This window comes from Symphalangus syndactylus, chromosome 1 (assembly GCF_028878055.3).
Source record: "Symphalangus syndactylus isolate Jambi chromosome 1, NHGRI_mSymSyn1-v2.1_pri, whole genome shotgun sequence".
Classification (NCBI taxonomy): domain Eukaryota; kingdom Metazoa; phylum Chordata; class Mammalia; order Primates; family Hylobatidae; genus Symphalangus; species Symphalangus syndactylus.
Genome location: NC_072423.2, coordinates 120638680 through 120657359, shown reverse-complemented (window position 1 = coordinate 120657359; position 18680 = coordinate 120638680). Strand labels below are relative to the sequence as shown.

At 41.7% G+C, this 18680-nt stretch overlaps 1 protein-coding gene and 1 long non-coding RNA gene across 5 annotated transcripts in view; one reads left to right on the top strand and one right to left on the bottom strand.

Annotated features, from left to right (window-relative positions):
* The window catches only part of LOC129484218 (uncharacterized), a 258163-nt gene that overhangs the window by 37660 nt on the left and 201823 nt on the right, over window positions 1–18680 (bottom strand). The window lies entirely within an intron of this gene.
* Window positions 1–18680, top strand: part of MYRIP (myosin VIIA and Rab interacting protein) — a 484292-nt gene that overhangs the window by 454529 nt on the left and 11083 nt on the right. For both annotated transcript variants that reach the window (XM_055281804.2, XM_055281797.2), the window contains 3 exons: window positions 577–681; window positions 794–854; window positions 2225–2343. In XM_055281804.2, coding sequence (XP_055137779.1) covers window positions 577–681; window positions 794–854; window positions 2225–2343 — 285 coding nt within the window. The remainder of the gene's footprint in view (window positions 1–576; window positions 682–793; window positions 855–2224; window positions 2344–18680) is intronic.

Genomic DNA, 18680 nt, shown 5'->3' with positions numbered 1-18680 from the left:
CTGCTGGAAGAAAATCTGAGCTCTCTCTTGACCTTCCCATGTTACAAATCAGGAAAATGATGCCCAAAGAGGGGAGAGAGTTTCTCAAGGCTGGTTGGATTCTTAATGGAGGAGATGGACTTGAACTGGGGGGCTGCTAGGCCTCCCTTCTAAAACCTGGTGCTGTGGTTTTGGATTCATGAAGTTATAGAAGAAGAAAGCAGGACATATAAATGACTATGACAGGACATATAAATCCTATGACTTCCCTGACCACTCCTCACCCCCATGCTGAGCCAGGTGGCGCTGGGCCAGGGTCCCCATCGTGTCCCCGGGCTTTCATTTATCCCCAGACATACTCTGACAGGATTGTTGACATGCTCTGGAGCTAACAAACTAGAAATTTAAATTTATAAAGAAAGGCCTGTGTTTTATTTTCTTGCTACACACTAGATAGAGGAGTGTTTGGTAGAAGTTGAATGAATGAATGAGCATACATCAAAGCAGATTTGTCTTTATAAATTCTTAACACTTTTAAGAAATACTTTCCCCTTCCGTATTTTCTCCCTGCCAATCTTGTCTTTCTGTTGCTTTAAGATTTCTGATATTGAGAGCCGGATTTCAGCCCTGACCATTGCAGGATTAAACATAGCACCATGTGTGCGCTTCACAAGAAGACGGGATCAGAAGCAAAGGACCCAGGTGTGTTTGTCCCTTTCTCCCTCTGTTGGAATGTTACATGGCTTGGAAAATTTAGAAGATAAAATATCTTTGGCTCTGCAAAGGTATATTGCTCATTGTGTTCTGTTTGTAGGTACAAACCATAGATACATCAAGGCAGCAAAGGAGGAAACTGCCTGCTCCACCGGTGAAAGGTATGCTAAATTAAAACCACAAAGCTACCAAAAAATTAAGCCTGAATCATTTACTTTGGGTAACATAGAGACCTGAGTTTGAGAATTAGATCTAATGGAGCGTTCTCACACAGAATTGCTCTTGTCTATCTTGATTTGGGTCCCCCCAGAAGCAAACCCTGGGATAAGGACTGGAGTGAAAATAGCTTGTTTGGAAGGTGCACTGCTAGAGAAGAAGACAAATGATTCAGAGAAAGAAATTAAGTCAATCAATACAGGGAACTTGAATTAGGAGTTATTTCTTTGGGCAAATAAGACTAAGTCCTCCTGGTGACCTCTGGGAGACAATATTGGCTGCACCTCAGAGTTTTCTGCCCAAAGGGCAGGGAGATGGGATATTTGTTCTAAAACTCCCATCCATCTCTGGCTGAGAGTTATTTCTAGGGGCATTAACTCCCTGGTACTTCTGACCTGCCCCATGCATGAGCCAAGACAGAGTGGTGGTACTTGCTGTAGGATCTGTTGGAATATGCTGGAATGGTGACTGTCAAAGACAAGTGAACAGAACACCAAAAGTATCTGCCACAGTGTCCAATCTAGAAAGGATTCTGGCAATGCCAATCAGGTCGCCTTTATCTAATGGACATTTTCAACAAATGCCCTGGGTTCAGAAGCCACAAAAGGGTGATGCCAAACTAGAAATTTAGATTTACAAATCAGAGGAGTAGAAAGTCCAAAAATGTGCATTTGGGCCTTGGTTCTGCTATTGATCATTTAACAAACATTTATTGAATGTTTATAATCTACAAAACTGTATGCAGTCAAAATTTATCACAGATTCACAGTCCTTTATTTGAAACCCTTGGGTCCATATGTGCTTCATAATTTCTTGGGCATTAGAAAGGTAATATAGCACATGTGCTGTATATTTCTTAACACCCCCCATGGCATCTAGGCAGCATCTGAAAATCAAACACATTAATATCCTTACAGCAGAGCACAAGAACATTTGCACTCCATGAGATGGACAACAACATTAAATGGCCTCATGTCAGTTCAGGTCAGGTTTTATAATCAGATTCTTTTGGCTCCAAAGTTGTAAAAATTTGCAAGTTTTAGAACCTTTTCTATTTCAGGACTGCCCATATGTATTTATGAACTGTACTGGGTTATCTCTAAGCTATCGTTCCACAAAAAGCTATCAATGACGCCCTGACTTATTTGTCCATCATAAAAATAAACACAAAACAAAAAGATCCCATAGTCAATCAAACACAGTACAGGAATGAGATTCCAAGTCTAGAACAAAAGTCTGAGTAATCTGACCACCTTGTTTTTTCGTTAACAATCAGTCCATCTTCTGGGTAACATTTTTTCCCATTTCTTTTTAGCTGAAAAAATTGAGACATCTTCAGTGACTACCATTAAAACATTTAACCACAACTTCATTCTCCAAGGCTCCTCAACAAACAGGACTAAGGAAAGGAAAGGCACCACCAAGGATTTGATGGTAAATGTCATCTCTGTCTTAATGTTCAACGCTTTCACTGTTGATGGTACCTCCATTCTGCAGCCTTTCCTTCTGTAGCTCCCACATCAGAACCCCCAAAAAGTATCCTTCCTCCACGGTCTTATGGTCTTATGGTCTGTTGGATTTGACTGGGTGGTGGATTTAGCAGTACACCAAGAGCAGAGTGCTTGCTTGAATAAGGCCATGAAGCACAAACACACCACTGGTCACCCTCCTCAAATGTTACTGTAGAAATCACTATTACTAATAACTTTCTACGCAAGTATAGAGGAAATAAGTCGTAACATGGTAAGTGTACTGGAAATTGCACTTGGACATACCAAAATGTAGCTTAACCCAAAGCATCCGGCTTACACCCAGAAAATTTCATCATGACCTAATCACTTTGAGCCAACTCTAGCCCCAAACCTTGCTAAAAATATTATCAACTATCTTAAACCATTTACCTTAGACAAAAGTATAGGCGATAGAAATTTTTACCCTGGCACAATGGACATAGTACAGTAAGGGAAAGATGAAAGAACTGTATCAAGCACCAAAAAGCAAAGACAAGCCCTTATACCTTCTGCATAATGTATTAACTAGAAATAACTATACACAGAGAACTTTAGCCAAGTCCCCCAAAACCAGACGAACTACCCAAGAACAGCTGAAAGAACACATTAACCTATGTGGCAAAATAGTGGGAAGATTCATGAGTAGTGGTGACAAGCCTACCAAGCCTGTTGATAGCTGGTTGTCCAAGATAGATAGAATCTTAGTTCAGCTTTAAACTTACCCACAGAATTACTTAATCTCCCTGTCAGTTTAACTGTTAGTCTAAAGAGGGACAGCCCTTTAGACCCTTGGAAACAACCTTCCTACAGAGAGTAAAAAATATTACCACCATAGTTGGCCCAAAAAGAGCCACCAATTAAGAAAGCGTTTAAGCTCAACATCTAACTATCTTAAATTCCAATCACTCTACTGAACTCCTAACGTCACACTGGACTAATCTATTAATAGAAGCAATAATGTTAATATAGGTAACATGAAGACATTCTCTATTGCATAAGCTTACATCAGACCAGAATAACCCACTGACAGTTAACAGCCTAATATTAATAACCGATATAATAAGCACCCTATTATTTACACTGTTAACCCAACACAGGTATGCTCTAAGGAGAGATTACAAAAAGTAAAAGGAACTCGGCAAATCTTACCCCGCTTGTTTACCAAAAACATCACCTCTAGCATTACCAGTATTAGAATCACTGCCTGCCCAGTGACATATGTTCAACAGCCACGGTATCCTGACCGTGCAAAGATAGCATAATCACTTGTTCCTTAAATAGGGACTTGTATGAATGGTCATACGAAGGTTCAGCTGTCTCTTACTTTTAATCAGTGAAATTGACCTATTCGTGAAGAGGCGGATATAAACAAATAAGACGAGAAAACCCTATGGAGCTTTAATTCATTAATGCAAATAAAAACTCAAACAAGCCTACAAGCCCTAGCCTACTATCCCTGCATTAAAAATTTTGGTAGGGGTAAACTTGGAGCATAATTCAACCTCCAAACAACCTAAACTAAGACCGCACTAGTCTTAGTGAGTTAATACACATTGACCCAATAATTTGATCAATGGAATAAATTACCTTAGGGATAACAGCGCAATCCCATTCTAGAATCCATATTGACAACAGAGTTTACAACTTCGATGTTGGATCAGGACATCCTAACGGTGTAGCTGCTATTAAGGGTTCGTTTAGCAGTAGAGACAGGGTTCTAAAACTAAGTGAGTAACATCCTACCTGCTATATACCTCTTTAATACATTGGTATATCCTCCCAACTGTATCTCTAGCTCCTTGTAGGAAGCAGGTTTGATATAAGAGAAATAAAAATATGTAAATGGAAGATTAAGGTCTGGTTGAGGTGTAACAATTTTTATTCTGTTTTCAGTCCATATTCACTCTTCCTTAAATTTTTCATTAGCCATTAATGCTGTGTTCCTGAAAAAAGTCAGCAGCTACGCCTAAATGTAGCAAAGGAAGAGACAGTAAATAATTTGCATGAACTCTAGAAATTATACAGAAAGGACTGTTAGCACTTTTGCTTAAAAACTGTCAATTGAGAAAAATAACGAGACAAGTCTCTATCATTTTATGAGGTTTATTTGCCAAAGTTAAGGATGTGCACGCAGGAGACAGTCAATGTCTTTCTACGAAGATGATTTTGAGGGCTCCAAATTTAAAAGGGAAAGGGCAGGCTATTGAGAAGTAAGAGGGGGGTAGGGAAAAACAGTCATTCATGCCTTTGTCCGGCTCAGCGAATCTGCATTTTTTTTTTACATCAGATGACATAGACAAATGGGGCACAGGAAAAATGCAGGGAATCTGCATTTTTATCGCAGATAATATAGAAAAAATGGGGCAGGGGAAGAATCAGATATGCATTTGTGTCTGATGGGCGGGGTGACTGCACCTGTAAAGATAAACTATCAATTTGCATTGCTATGGTGAAATATTTTTTTCTTTTTTTTTTTTTAAATTATTATTAGACTTTAAGTTTTAGGGTACATGTGCACAATGTGCAGGTTTGTTACATATGTATCCATGTGCCATGTTGGTGTGCTGCACCCATTAACTCGTCATTTAGCATTAGGTATATCTCCTAATGCTCTCCCTCCCCTCTCCTCCCCACCCCACAACAGTCCCCGGAGTGTGATGTTCCCCTTCCTGTGTCCATGTGTTCTCATTGTTCCATTCCCACCTATGAGTGAGAACATGCGGTGTTTGGTTCTCCCATTCTGTAGGTTGCCTGTTCACTCTGATGGTGGTTTCTTTTGCTGTGCAGAAGCTCTTTAGTTTAATTAGATCCTATATGTCAATTTTGGCTTTTGTTGCCATTGCTTTTGGTGTTTTAGACATGAAGTCCTTGCAACAGTTTACTGGGAATGATGGTTTCCAGTTTCATACATGTCCCTACAAAGGACATGAACTCATCATTTTTTATGGCTGCATAGTATTCCATGGTGTATATGTACCACATTTTCTTAATCCAGTCTATCCTTGCTGGACATTTGGGTTGGTTCCAAGTCTTTGCTATTGTGAATAGCGCCACAATAAACATAAGTGTGCATGCGTCTTTATAGCAGCATGATTTATAGTCCTTTGGGTATATACCCAGTAATGGGATGGCTGGGTCAAATGGTACTTCTAGTTCTAGATCCCTGAGGAATTGCCACACTGACATCCACAATGGTTGAACTACTTTACAGTCCCACCAACAGTGTAAAACTGTTCCTATTTCTCCACATCCTCTCCAGCATCTGTTGTTTCCTGACTTTTTAATGATCAACATTCTAACTGGTGTGACATGGTATCTCACTGTGGTTTTGATTTGCATTTCTCTGATGGCCAGTGATGATGAGCATTTTGGCATGTGTTTTTTGGCTGCATAAATGTCTTCTTTTGAGAAGTGTCTGTTCATGTCCTTCGCCTACTTTTTGATGGGGTTGTTTTTTTCTTGTAAATTTGTTTGAGTTCATTGTAGATTCTGGATATTAGCCTTTTGTCAGACGAGTAGGTTGCAAAAATTTTCTCCCATTCTGTAGGTTGCCTGTTCACTCTGATGGTGGTTTCTTTTGCTGTGCAGAAGCTCTTTAGTTTAATTAGATCCCATTTGTCAATTTTGGCTTTTGTTGCCATTGCTTTTGGTGTTTTAGACATGAAGTCCTTGCCCATGCCTGTGTCCTGAATGCTATTGCCTAGGTTTTCTTCTAGGGTTTTTATGGTTTCAGGTCTAACATTTAAGTCTTTAATCCATCTTGAATTAATTTTTGTATAAGGTGTAAGGAAGGGATCCAGTTGCAGCTTTCTACATATGGCTAGCCAGTTTTCCCAGCACCATTTATTAAATAGGGAATCTTTTTCCAATTGCTTGTTTTTGTCAGGTTTGTCAAAGATGAGATAGTTGTAGATATGCGGCATTATTTCTGAGGGCTCTGTTCTGTTCCATTGATCTATGTCTCTGTTGTGGTATCAGTACCATGCTGTTTTGGTTACTGTAGCCTTGTAGTATAGTTTGAAGTCAGGTAGTGTGATGCCTCCAGCTTTGTTCTTTTGGCTTAGGATTGACTTGGCAATGCAGGTTCTTTTTCGGTTCCATATGAACTTTAAAGTAGTTTTTTCCAATTCTGTGAAGAAAGTCACTGGTAGCTTGATGGGGATGGCATTGAATCTATAAATTACCTTGGGCAGTATGGCCATTTTCACGATATTGGTTCTTTCTACCCATGAGCATGGAATGTTCTTTCATTTCTTTGTATCCTCTTTTATTTCATTGAGCAGTGGTTTGTAGTTCTCCTTGAAGAGGTCCTTCACATCTCTTGTAAGTTGGATTCCTAGGTATTTTTATTCTCTTTGAAGCAATTGTGAATGGGAGTTCACTCATGATTTGGCTCTCTGTTTGGCTGTTATTGGTGTACAAGAATGCTTGTGATTTTTGTACATTGATTTTGTATCCTGAGACTTTGCTGAAGTTGCTTATCAGCTTAAGGAGATTTTGGGCTGAGACAATGCGGTTTTCTAGATATACAATCATATCATCTGCAAACAGGGACAATTTGACTTCCTCTTTTCCTAACTGAATACCCTTTATTTCCTTCTCCTGCCTGACTGCCCTGGCCAGAACTTCCAACACTATGTTGAATAGGAGTGGTGAGAGAGGGCATCCCTGTCTTGTGCCAGTATTCAAAGGGAATGCTTCCAGTTTTTGCCCATTCAGTATGATATTGGCTGTGGGTTTGTCATAGATAGCTCTTATTATATTGAGATACGTCCCATCAATACCTAATTTATTGAGAGTTTTTAGCATGAAGGGTTGTTGAATTTTGTCAAAGGCCTTTTCTGCATCTATTGAGATAATCATGTGGTTTTTGTCTTTGGTTCTGTTTATATGCTGGATTACATTTATTGATTTGCGTATGTTGAACCAGCCTTACATCCCAGGGATGAAGGCCACTTGATCCTGGTGGATAAGCTTTTTGATGTGCTGATGGATTTGGTTTGCCAGTATTTTATTGAGGATTTCTGCATCAATGTTCATCAAGGATATTGGTCTAAAATTCTCTTTTTTGGTTGTGTCTCTGCCGGGCTTTGGTATCAGGATGATGCTGGCCTCATAAAATGTGTTAGGGAGGATTCCCTCTTTTTCTATTGACTGGAATAGTTTCAGAAGGAATGGTACCAGCTCCTCCTTGTACCTCTGGTAGAAATCGACTGTGAATCCATCTGGTCCTGGCGTTTTTTTGTTGATGATAAGCTATTGATTATTGCCTCAATTTCAGAGCCTGTTATTGGTCTATTCAGGATTCAGCTTCTTCCTGGTTTAGTCTTGGGAGGGTGTATTTGTCAAGGAATTTATCCATTTCTTCTAGATTTTCTAGTTTATTTGCATAGAGGTGTTTGTAGTATTCTCTGATGGTAGATTGTATTTCTGTGGGATCAGTGGTGATATCCCCTTTATTATTTTTTATTGTGTCTATTTGATTCTTCTCTCTTTTCTTCTTTATTAGTCTTGCTAGTGGTCTATCAATTTTGTTGATCTTTTCAAAAAACCAGCTCCTGGATTCATTAATTTTTTGAAGGGTTTTTTGTGTCTCTATTTCCTTCAGTTCTGCTCTGATTTTAGTTATTTCTTGCCTTCTGCTAACTTTTGAATGTGTTTGCTCTTGCTTTTCTAATTCTTTTAATTGTGATGTTAGGGTGTCAATTTTGGATCTTTCCTGCTTTCTCTTGTGGGCATTTAGTGCTATAAATTTCCCTCTACACACTGCTTTGAATGTGTCCCAGAGATTCTGGTATGTTGTGTCTTTGTTCTCGTTGGTTTCAAAGAACATCTTTATTTCTGCCTTCATTTGATTATTTGTCCAGTAGTCATTCAGGAACAGGTTGTTCAGTTTCAATGTAGTTGAGCAGTTTTGAGTGAGTTTCTTAATCCTGAGTTCTAGTTTGATTGCACTGTGGTCTGAGAGACAGTTTGTTATAATTTCTGTTCTTTTACATTTGCTGAGGAGAGCTTTACTTCCAACTATGTGGTCAATTTTGGAATAGATGTGGTGTGGTGCTGAAAAAAATGTATATTCTGTTGATTTGGGGTGGTGAATTCTGTAGATGTCTATTAGGTCCACTTGGTGCAGAGCTGAGTTCAATTCCTGGGTATCCTTGTTAACTTTCTGTCTCGTTGATCTGTCTAATGTTGACAGTGGGGTGTTAAAATCTCCCATTATTATTGTGTGGGAGTTTAAGTCTCTTTGTAGGTCACTCAGGACTTGCTTTATGAATCTGGGTGCTCCTGTGTTGGGTGCATACATATTTAGGATAGTTAGCTCTTCTTGTTGAATTGATCCCTTTACCATTATGTAATGGCCTTCTTTGTCTCTTTTGATCTTTGTTGGCTTAAAGTCTATTTTATCAGAGACTAGGATTGCAACCCCTGCCTTTTTTTGTTTTCCATTTGCTTGGTAGATCTTCCTCCATCCCTTTATTTTGAGTCTATGTGTGTCTCTGCATGTGAGATGGGTTTCCTGAATACAGCACACTGATGGGTCTTGACTCCTTATCCAGTTTGCCAGTCTGTGTCTTTTGATTGGAGCATTTAGCCCATTTACATTTAACGTTAATATTGTTATGTGTGAATCTGATCCTGTCATTATGATGTTAGTTGGTTATTTTGCTCATTAGATGCTATAGTTTCTTCCTAGCCTCGATGGTCTTTACAGTTTGGCATGTTTTTGCAGTGGCTGGTACCGGTTGTTCCTTTCCATGTTTAGTGCTTCCTTCAGGAGCTCTTTTAGGGCAGGCCTGGTGGTGACGAAATCACTCAGCGTTTGCTTGTCTGTAAAGGATTTTATTTCTCCTTCACTTATGAAGCTTAGTTTGGCGGGATAGGAAATTCTGGGTTGAAAATTCTTTTCTTTAAGAATGTTGAATATCGGCCCCCACTCTCTTCTGGCTTGTAGAGTTTCTGCCGAGAGATCAGCTGTTAGTCTGATGGGCTTCCCTTTGTGGGTAACCTGACCTTTCTCTCTGGCTGCCCTGAACATTTTTTCCTTCATTTCAACTTTGGTGAATCTGACAATTATGTGTCTTGGAGTTGCTCTTCTCGAGGAGTATCTTTGTGGCGTTCTCTGTATTTCCTGAATCTGAATGTTGGCCTGCCTTGCTAGATTGTGGAAGTTCTCCTGGATAATATCTTGCAGAGTGTTTTCCAACTTGGTTCCATTCTCTCTGTCACTTTCAGGTACACCAATCAGACGCAGGTTTGGTCTTTTCACATAGTCCCATATTTCTTGGAGGCTTTGTTCATTTCTTTTTATTCTTTTTTCTCTAAACTTCCCTTCTCGTTTCATTTCATTCATTTCATCTTCCATCGCTGATACCCTTTCTTCCAGTTGATCGCATCGGCTACCGAGGCTTCTGCAATCTTCACGTAGTTCTTGAAACTTAGCTTTCAGCTCCATCAGCTCCTTTAAGCCCTTCTCTGCATTGATTATCTTAGTTATACATTCATCTATTTTTTTTCAAAGTTTTTAACTTCTTTGCCATTGGTTTGAATTTCCTCCCGTAGCTCGGAGTAGTTTGATCATCTGAAGCCTTCTTCTCTCAACTCGTCAAAGTCATTCTCCGTCCAGCCTTGTTCTGTTGCTGGTGAGGAACTGCGTTCCTTTGGAGGAGGAGAGGTGCTCTGCTATTTAGAATTTCCAGTTTTTCTGCTCTGTTTTCTCTCCATCTTTGTAGGTTTTTCTACTTTTCGTCTTTGATGATGGTGATGTACAGATGGGTTTTTGGTGTGGGTGTCCTTTCTGTTTGTTACTTTTCCTTCTAACAGACAGGACCCTCAGCTACAGGTCTGTTGGAGTTTGCTAGAGGTCCACTGCTGACCCTGTTTTGCTGGGTGTCAGCAGCGGTGGCTGCAGAACAGTGGATTTTCGTGAGACTGCAAATGCAGCTGTCTGATCATTCCTCTGGAAGTTTTGTCTCAGAGGAGTACCTGGCAGAGTGAGGTGTCAGTCTGTCCCTACTGGGGGGTGCCTCCCAGTTAGGCTGCTCGGGGGTCAGGGACCCACTTTAGGAGGCAGTCTGCCCGTTCTCAGATCTCCAGGTGCGTGCTGGGAGAACCACTACTCTCTTCAAAGCTGTCAGACAGGGACATTTAAGTCTGCAGAGGTTACTGCTGTCTTTTTGTCTGTGCCCTGCCCCCAGAGGTGGAGCCTACAGAGGCAGGCAGGCCTCCTTGAGCTGTGGTGGGCTCCACCCAGTTCGAGCTTCCTGGCTGCTTTGTTTACCTAAGCAAGCCTGGGCAATGGCAGGCACCCCTCCCCCAGCCTTGCTGCTGCCTTGCAGTTTGATCTCAGACTGCTGTGCTAGCAATCAATCAGCGAGACTCCATGGGCATAGGACCCTCCGAGCCAGGTGCGGGACACAATCTCCTGGTGTGCCGTTTTCCAAGCCTGTTGGAAAAGCGCAGTATTAAGGTGGGAGTGACCCGATTTTCCAGGTGCCGTCTGTTACCCCTTTCTTTGACTAGGAAAGGGAACTCCCTGACCCCTTGCGCTTCCCGAGTGAGGCAGTGCCTCGCCCTGCTTCGGCTCACGCACAGTGCGCTTCACCAACTGTCCTGCACCCACTGTTTGGCACTCCCTAGTGAGATGAAACCGGTACCTCAAGCAGAAATGCAGAAATCCCCCGTCTTCTGCGTCACTCACACTGGGAGCTGTAGACCGGAGCTGTTCCTATTCGGCCATATTGGCTCCACCCCCACTATGGTGAAATTTTATCAGAAACACCTTAGGGTACAGATCCTAGAGCTCACTAGGAATTTCCATGTGGGCAAAATATGGGGGAGGCATATAGCTTTTCATCTTGTAGCCATCTTATATAGGAACCGAAAGGAGAGGCAGGCTTGCATGACCCAGTTCTCAGCTTGACTTTTCCCTTTAGCTTAGCGATTTGGGAACCCCCCAGATTTATTTAGCTTTCACAAAACCAACATACATGTCAAAATTTTGGCAAATGCTTGATGCTGCTTACATAGAAAATGATCATCTAACTAAGCGGTCTGTCTCAGTGATACCAGTTAAGTGGAGGGCAGATCATGTCTGAGAGGACAAGACTGAAGCAAAGACAAATTTATTTTGTTTCCTTTTATCCTTCACCCATTCCTCCCTTCCTCCTCCTCCCTGTCATTGTCCCTGTCTCATGAGCACAGAAGCACCACATAATGGCATAATGGTGGATACATCCTTTTGAAATAAAAGTTACTCTCAGGCATTACATGGCAATAACTCTACTCACTGCCTTCTCTTCATTGGTCAGCCATTAACCCTGACCTTTTAAAGTCTAATTCCTTCTCATTATTTCACTGAGCGGAAAAAGGCGCATTATCACACTAAAAGGGTAGACCACTAGGGTCAGGGAAGGAATTGGTTATAAAAAAGAAAGTTAAAAATAAATTGTCTTTCATAGAGACAGGACATGAATTGGTGGCTGCCAGAGGTTGTGGGAAGGGGGAACAGGAAGAAACTCCTTAATAAGTAAGGGGTTTTACTTTAGAGTGACAGAAACTTATTGAAACTAGATAAAAGTGGTAGTTGTACAACCTCGTGAACATACTAAATGCCACCAAATTGTTCACTTTAGAATGGTTTATGTTATGTGGCTTTCACCTCAATATGTTTTTTAAATAAAATAAAAATAAATTACCTTAAAGTAACACAGAGAGGTTAAAAATGAAGGAATAGACAATATTTACTAAACTAATAAAAGCAAAATAGGGCAGAAATAATTACTTTCAAAGAAAGGAGAATTCCAGATAAAAAGCATTGAGAGAAAACAAGGAGGAAAGATGTTTAAATTCTGATAAAATAAAGTAGTTAAGTCACGAGCCTTTCTTGATTTGGCAGATAATAGAGCAACACAATTTATGGTGCAATGGTTGGTGACTTTAAAACTTCCTTATCAGCCTTTGGCAGCCCAAATAACCCATAAATAAATACAAATTAGAGAATTGAATAGTGTAACTGTTAAGCTTTAATTAAGATGTTTATCTAACTTTATGCTTTATAGATCATTCACTCTTTCCAGGTATCAATGGACCATTTATAAAAATGGAGTTTATACCAAATCACAAAGAATACCTCAATAAAAAATTGACTTTATACCAAATCACAAAGAATACCTCAATAAATTCCAAAAAGTAAACCCTCTATGATAACAATGACAAACATAATCTAGGGCAGTGCTGTCTAATAGAACTTTGTGTAATGAGGGTAATGATCTATATCTTCAGTGACCACTACAGTGGCCACTAGCCACATGTGGCTATTGAGCACTTGAAATGTGGCTACTGCATGGAGGGAACTGATTTTTTAATTTTAGTTAATCTGAATGTAAATAACCACATGTGGCTCGTGGCTACCATGTTGGACAGGGCCAATCTAGAAAATCAGAACAAAAGTTAAAAAACAGAAACCCGGGGAGAGGAGCCAAGATGGCCAAATAGGAACAGCTCCAGACTACAGCTCCCAGCGTGAGCAACACAGAAGACGGGTGATTTCTGCGTTTCCCACTGAGGTACCAGGTTCATCTCACTGGGGAGTGCAAGACAGTAGGTGCAGGACAGCAGGTGCAGTGCACCGTGCACGAGCCAAAGCAGGACAAGGCATCGCCTCACCCAGGAAGCGCAAGGGGTCAGGGAATTCCCTTTTCTAGTCAAAGAAAGGGTTAACAGACGGCACCTGGAAAATCGGGTCACTCCCACCCTAATACTGCGCTTTTCCAACGGGCTGAAAAAACGGCACACCAGGAGATTATATCCTGCACCTCGCTCGGAGGGTCCTATGCCCATGGAATCTCACTAATTGCTAGCACAGCAGTCTGAGATCAAACTGCAAGGAGGCAGCAAGGCTGGGGGAGGGGCACCCGCCATTGCCGAGTTAGTTGTTTGATTAGGTAAACAAAGTGGACTAGAAGCTCGAACTGGGTGGAGCCCATCACAGCTCAAGGAGGCCTGCCTGCCTCTGTAGGCTCCACCTCTGGGGGCAGGGCACAAACAAAAAGACAGCAGTAACCTCTACAGACTTAAATGTCCCTCTCTGACAGCTTTGAAGAGAGTAGTGGTTCTCCCAGCACACAGCTTGAGATCTGAGAATGGGCAGACTGCCTCCTCAAGTGGGTCCCTGACCCCTGAGTAGCCTAACTGGGAGGCAACCCCCAGTAGGGGCACACTGACACCTCACACGGCCAGGTACTCGAGACAAAACTTCCAGAGGATTGATCAGGCAGCAGCATTTGTGGTTCACCAAAACCCGCTGTTCTGCAGCCACCACTGCTGATACCCAGGCAAACAGGGTCTGTAGTGGACCTCTAGCAAACTCCAACAGACCTACAGCTGACGGTCCTGTCTGTTACATGGAAAACTAACAAACAGAAAGGACATCCACACCAAAAACCCATCTGTACGTAACCATCATCAAAGACCAAAGGTAGATAAAACCACAAAGATGGGAAAAAAAACAGCAGAAAAACCGTAAACTCTAAAAATCAGAGCACCTCTCCTCCTCCAAACGAATGCAGCTCCTAACCAGCAATGGAACAAAGCTGGACAGAGAATGACTTTGATGACTTGAGAGAAGAAGGCTTCAGATGATCAAACTATTCTGAGCTACAGGAGGAAATTTGAACCAATGGCAAAGAAGTTAAAAGCTTTGAAAAAAAATTAGACGAATGGATAACTAGAATAACCAATGCAGAGAAGTCCTTAAAGGACCTGACGGAGCTGAAAACCAAGGCACAAGAGCTACATGACGAATGCAGAAGCCTCAGTAGCCAATGCGATCAACTGGAAGAAAGGGTATCAGTGATGGAAGATGAAATGAATGAAATGAAGTAAGAAGAGAAGTTTAGAGAAAAAAGAATAAAAAGAAACGAACAAAGCCTCCAAGAAATATGGGACTATGTGAAAAGACCAAATCTACGTCTGATTGGTGTACCTGAAAGTGACGGGAAGAATGGAACCAAGTTGGAAAACACTCTGCAGGATATTATCTAGGAGAACTTCCCCAATCTAGCAAGGCAGGCCAACATTCAAATTCAAGAAATACAGAGAATGCCACAAAAATACTCCTAGAGAAGAGCAACTCCAAGACACATAATTGTCAGATTAACCAAAGTTGAAATGAAGGAAAAAATGTTCAGGGCAGCCAGAGAGAAAGGTCAGGTTACCCACAAAGGGAAGCCCATCAGACTAACAGCGGATCTCTCAGCAGAAACTCTACAAGCCAGAAGAGAGTGGGGACCAATATTCAACATTCTCAAAGAAAAGAATTTTCAACCCAGAATTTCATATCCACCCAAACTAAGCTTCATAAGTGAAGGAGAAATAAAATACTTTACAGACAAGCAAATGCTGAGAGATTTTGTCACCACCAGGTGACAGGCCTGCCCTAAAAGAGCTCCTGAAGGAAGCACTAAACATGGAAAGGAACAACCAGTACCAGCCACTGCAAAAACATGCCAAACTGTAAAGACCATCGAGGCTAGGAAGAAACTGCATCAACTAACAAGCACAATAACCAGCTAACATCATAATGACAGGATCAAATTCACACATAACAATATTAACTTTAAATGTAAATGGGCTAAATGCTCCAATTAAAAGACATACACTTGCAAATTGGATAGAGTCAAGACTCATCAGTGTGCTGTATTCAGGAAACCCTTCTCACGTGCAGGGACACACATAGGCTCAAAATAAAGGGATGGAAGAAGATCTACCAAAATAAAGGGATGGAGGAAGATCTACCAAAATAAAGGATGGAGGAAGCAAATGGAAAACAAAAAAAGGCAGGGGTTGCAATCCTAGTCTCTGATAAAACAGACTTTAAACCAACAAAGATCAAAAGAAACAAGGCCATTACATAATGGTAAAGGGATCAATTCAACAAGAAGAGCTAACTATCCTAAATATATATGCAGCCAATACAGGAGCACCAAAATTCATAAAGCAAGTCCTTAGTGACCTACAGAGAGACTTAGACACCCAGACAATAATAATGGGAAACTTTAACACCCCACTGTCAACATTAGACAGATCAACGAGACAGAAAGTTAACAAGGATACCCAGGAATTGAACTCAGCTCTGCACCAAGCAGACCTAATAGACATCTACAGAACTCTCCACCCCAAATCAACAGAATATATATTCTTTTCAGCACACCACACCTACTCCAAAATTGACCACATAGTTGGAAGTAAGGCACTCCTCAGCAAATGTAAAAGAACAGAAATTATAACAATGTCTCTCAGACCACAGTGCAATCAAACTAGAACTCAGGATTAAGAAACTCACTCGAGGGGGGTGGAGCCAAGATGGCGGAATAGGAACAGCTCTGGTCTCCAGCTCCCAGCCCCAGCGACACAGAAGACTGGTGATTTCTGCATTTCTGCTTGAGGTACCGGTTTCATCTCACTAGGGAGTGCCTAACAGTGGGTGCAGGACAGTCGGTGAAGCACACTGTGCGCGAGCCGAAGCAGGGCGAGGCATTGCCTCACTCGGGAAGTGCAAGGGGTCAGGGAGTTCCCTTTCCTAGTCAAAGAAAGGGGAAACAGACGGCACCTGGAATATCGGGTCAGTCCCATCCTAATACTGTGCTTTTCCAACGGGCCTGGAAAACGGCACACTAGGAGATTGTGTCCCACACCTGGCTCGGAGGGTCCTAAGCCCACGGAGTCTCGCTGATTGCTAGCACAGCAGTCTGAGATCAAGCTGCAAGGCGGCAGCGAGGCTGGGGGAGGGGCGCCCGCCATTGCCCAGGCTTGCTTAGGTAAACAAAGCAGCCAGGAAGCTCCAACTGGGTGGAGCCCACCACAGCTCAAGGAGGCCTGCCTGACTCTGTAGGCTCCACCTCTGGGGGCAGGACACAGACAAACAAAAACCCAGCAAGAACCTCCACAGACTTAAATGTCCCTGTCTGACTGACAGCTTTGAAGAGAGTAGTGGTTCTCCCAGCACGCAGCTGGAGATCTGAGAACGGACAGACTGACTCCTAAAGTGGGTCCCTCACCCCTGAGCAGCCTAACTGGGAGGCACCCCCCCAGTAGGGACAGACTGACACCTCATTCAACTGGGTACTCCTCTGAGACAAAACTTTCAGAGGAACTATCAGACAGCTGAATTTGTGGTCTCACGAAAATCCGCTGTTCTGCAGCCACCGCTGCTGACACCCAGCCAAACAGGGTCTGGAGTGGACCTCTAGTAAACTCCAACAGACCTGCAGCTGAGGGTCCTATCTGGTAGAAGGAAAACTAACAAACAGAACGGACATCCACACCAAAAATCCATCTGTACATCACCATCATCAAAAACAAAAAGTAGATAAAACCACAAAGATGGGGAAAAAACAGACCAAAAAAACTGGAAACTCTAAAAAACAGAGCACCTCTCCTCCTCCAAAGGAACGCAGTTCCTCACCAGCAACGGAACAAAGCTGGATGGAGGATGACTTTGATGAGTTGAGAGAAGAAGGCTTCAGACGATCAAACTACTCTGAGCTATGAGAGGAAATTCAAAACAATAGCAAAAAAGTTAAAAACTTTGAAAAAAACTTAGAAGACTGGATAACTAGAATAACCAATGGAGAGAAGGGCTTAAAGGAGCTGATGGAGCTGAAAGCCAAGTTTCGAGAACTACGCGAAGATTGCAGAAGCCTCAGTAGCAGATGCGATCAACTGGAAGAAAGGGTATCGCTGATGGAAGATGAAATGAATGAAATGAAGAGAGAAGGAAAGTTTAGAGAAAAAAGAATAAAAAGAAATGAACAAAGCCTCCAAGAAATATGGGACTATGTGAAAAGACCAAACCTACATCTGATTGGTGTACCTGAAAATGATGGGGAGAATGGAACCAAGTTGGAAAAGACTCTGCAAGATATTATCCAGGAGAACTTCCCCAATCTAGCAAGGCAGGCCAGCATTCAGATTCAGGAAATACAGAGAACGCCACAAAGATACTCCTCGAGAAGGGCAACTCCAAGACACATAATTGTCAGATTCACCAAAGTTGAAATGAAGGAAAAAATGTTAAGGGCAGCCAGAGAGAAAGGTCGGGTTACCCACAAAGGGAAGCCCATCAGACTAACAGCTGATCTCTCAGCAGAAACTCTACAAGCCAGAAGAGAGTGGGGGCCGATATTCAACATTCTTAAAGAAAAGAATTTTCAACCCAGAATTTCCTATCCCGCCAAACTAAGCTTCATAAGTGAAGGAGAAATAAAATCCTTTACAGACAAGCAAACGCTGAGTGATTTTGTCACCACCAGGCCTGCCCTAAAAGAGCTCCTGAAGGAAGCACTAAACATGGAAAGGAACAACCGGTACCAGCCACTGCAAAAACATGCCAAACTGTAAAGACCATCGAGGCTAGGAAGAAACTATAGCATCTAATGAGCAAAATAACCAACTAACATCATAATGACAGGATCAGATTCACACATAACAATATTAACGTTAAATGTAAATGGGCTAAATGCTCCAATCAAAAGACACAGACTGGCAAACTGGATAAGGAGTCAGGACCCATCAGTGTGCTGTATTCAGGAAACCCATCTCATGTGCAGAGACACACATAGACTCAAAATAAAGGGATGGAGGAAGATCTATCAAGCAACTGGAAAACAAAAAAAGGCAGGGGTTGCAATCCTAGTCTCTGATAAAATAGACTTTAAACCAACAAAGATCAAAAGAGACAAAGAAGGCCATTACATAATGGTAAAGGGATCAATTCAACAAGAAGAGCTAACTATCCTAAATATATATGCACCCAACACAGGAGCACCCAGATTCATAAAGCAAGTCCTCAGTGACCTACAAAGGGACTTAAACTCCCACACAATAATAATGGGAGATTTTAACACCCCACTGTCAGCATTAGACAGATCAACAAGACAGAAAGTTAACAAGGATATCCAGGAATTGAACTCAGCTCTACATAAAGTGGACCTAATAGACATCTACAGAACTCTCCACCCCAAGTCAACAGAATATACATTTTTTTCAGCACCACACCACACCTATTCCAAAATTGACCACATAGTTGGAAGTAAAGCTCTCCTCAGCAAATGTAAAAGAACAGAAATTATAACAAACTGTCTCTCAGACCACAGTGCAATCAAACTAGAACTCAGGATTAAGAAACTCACTCAAAACCACTCAACTACATGGAAACTGAACAACCTGCTCCTGAATGACTATTGGGTACATAATGAA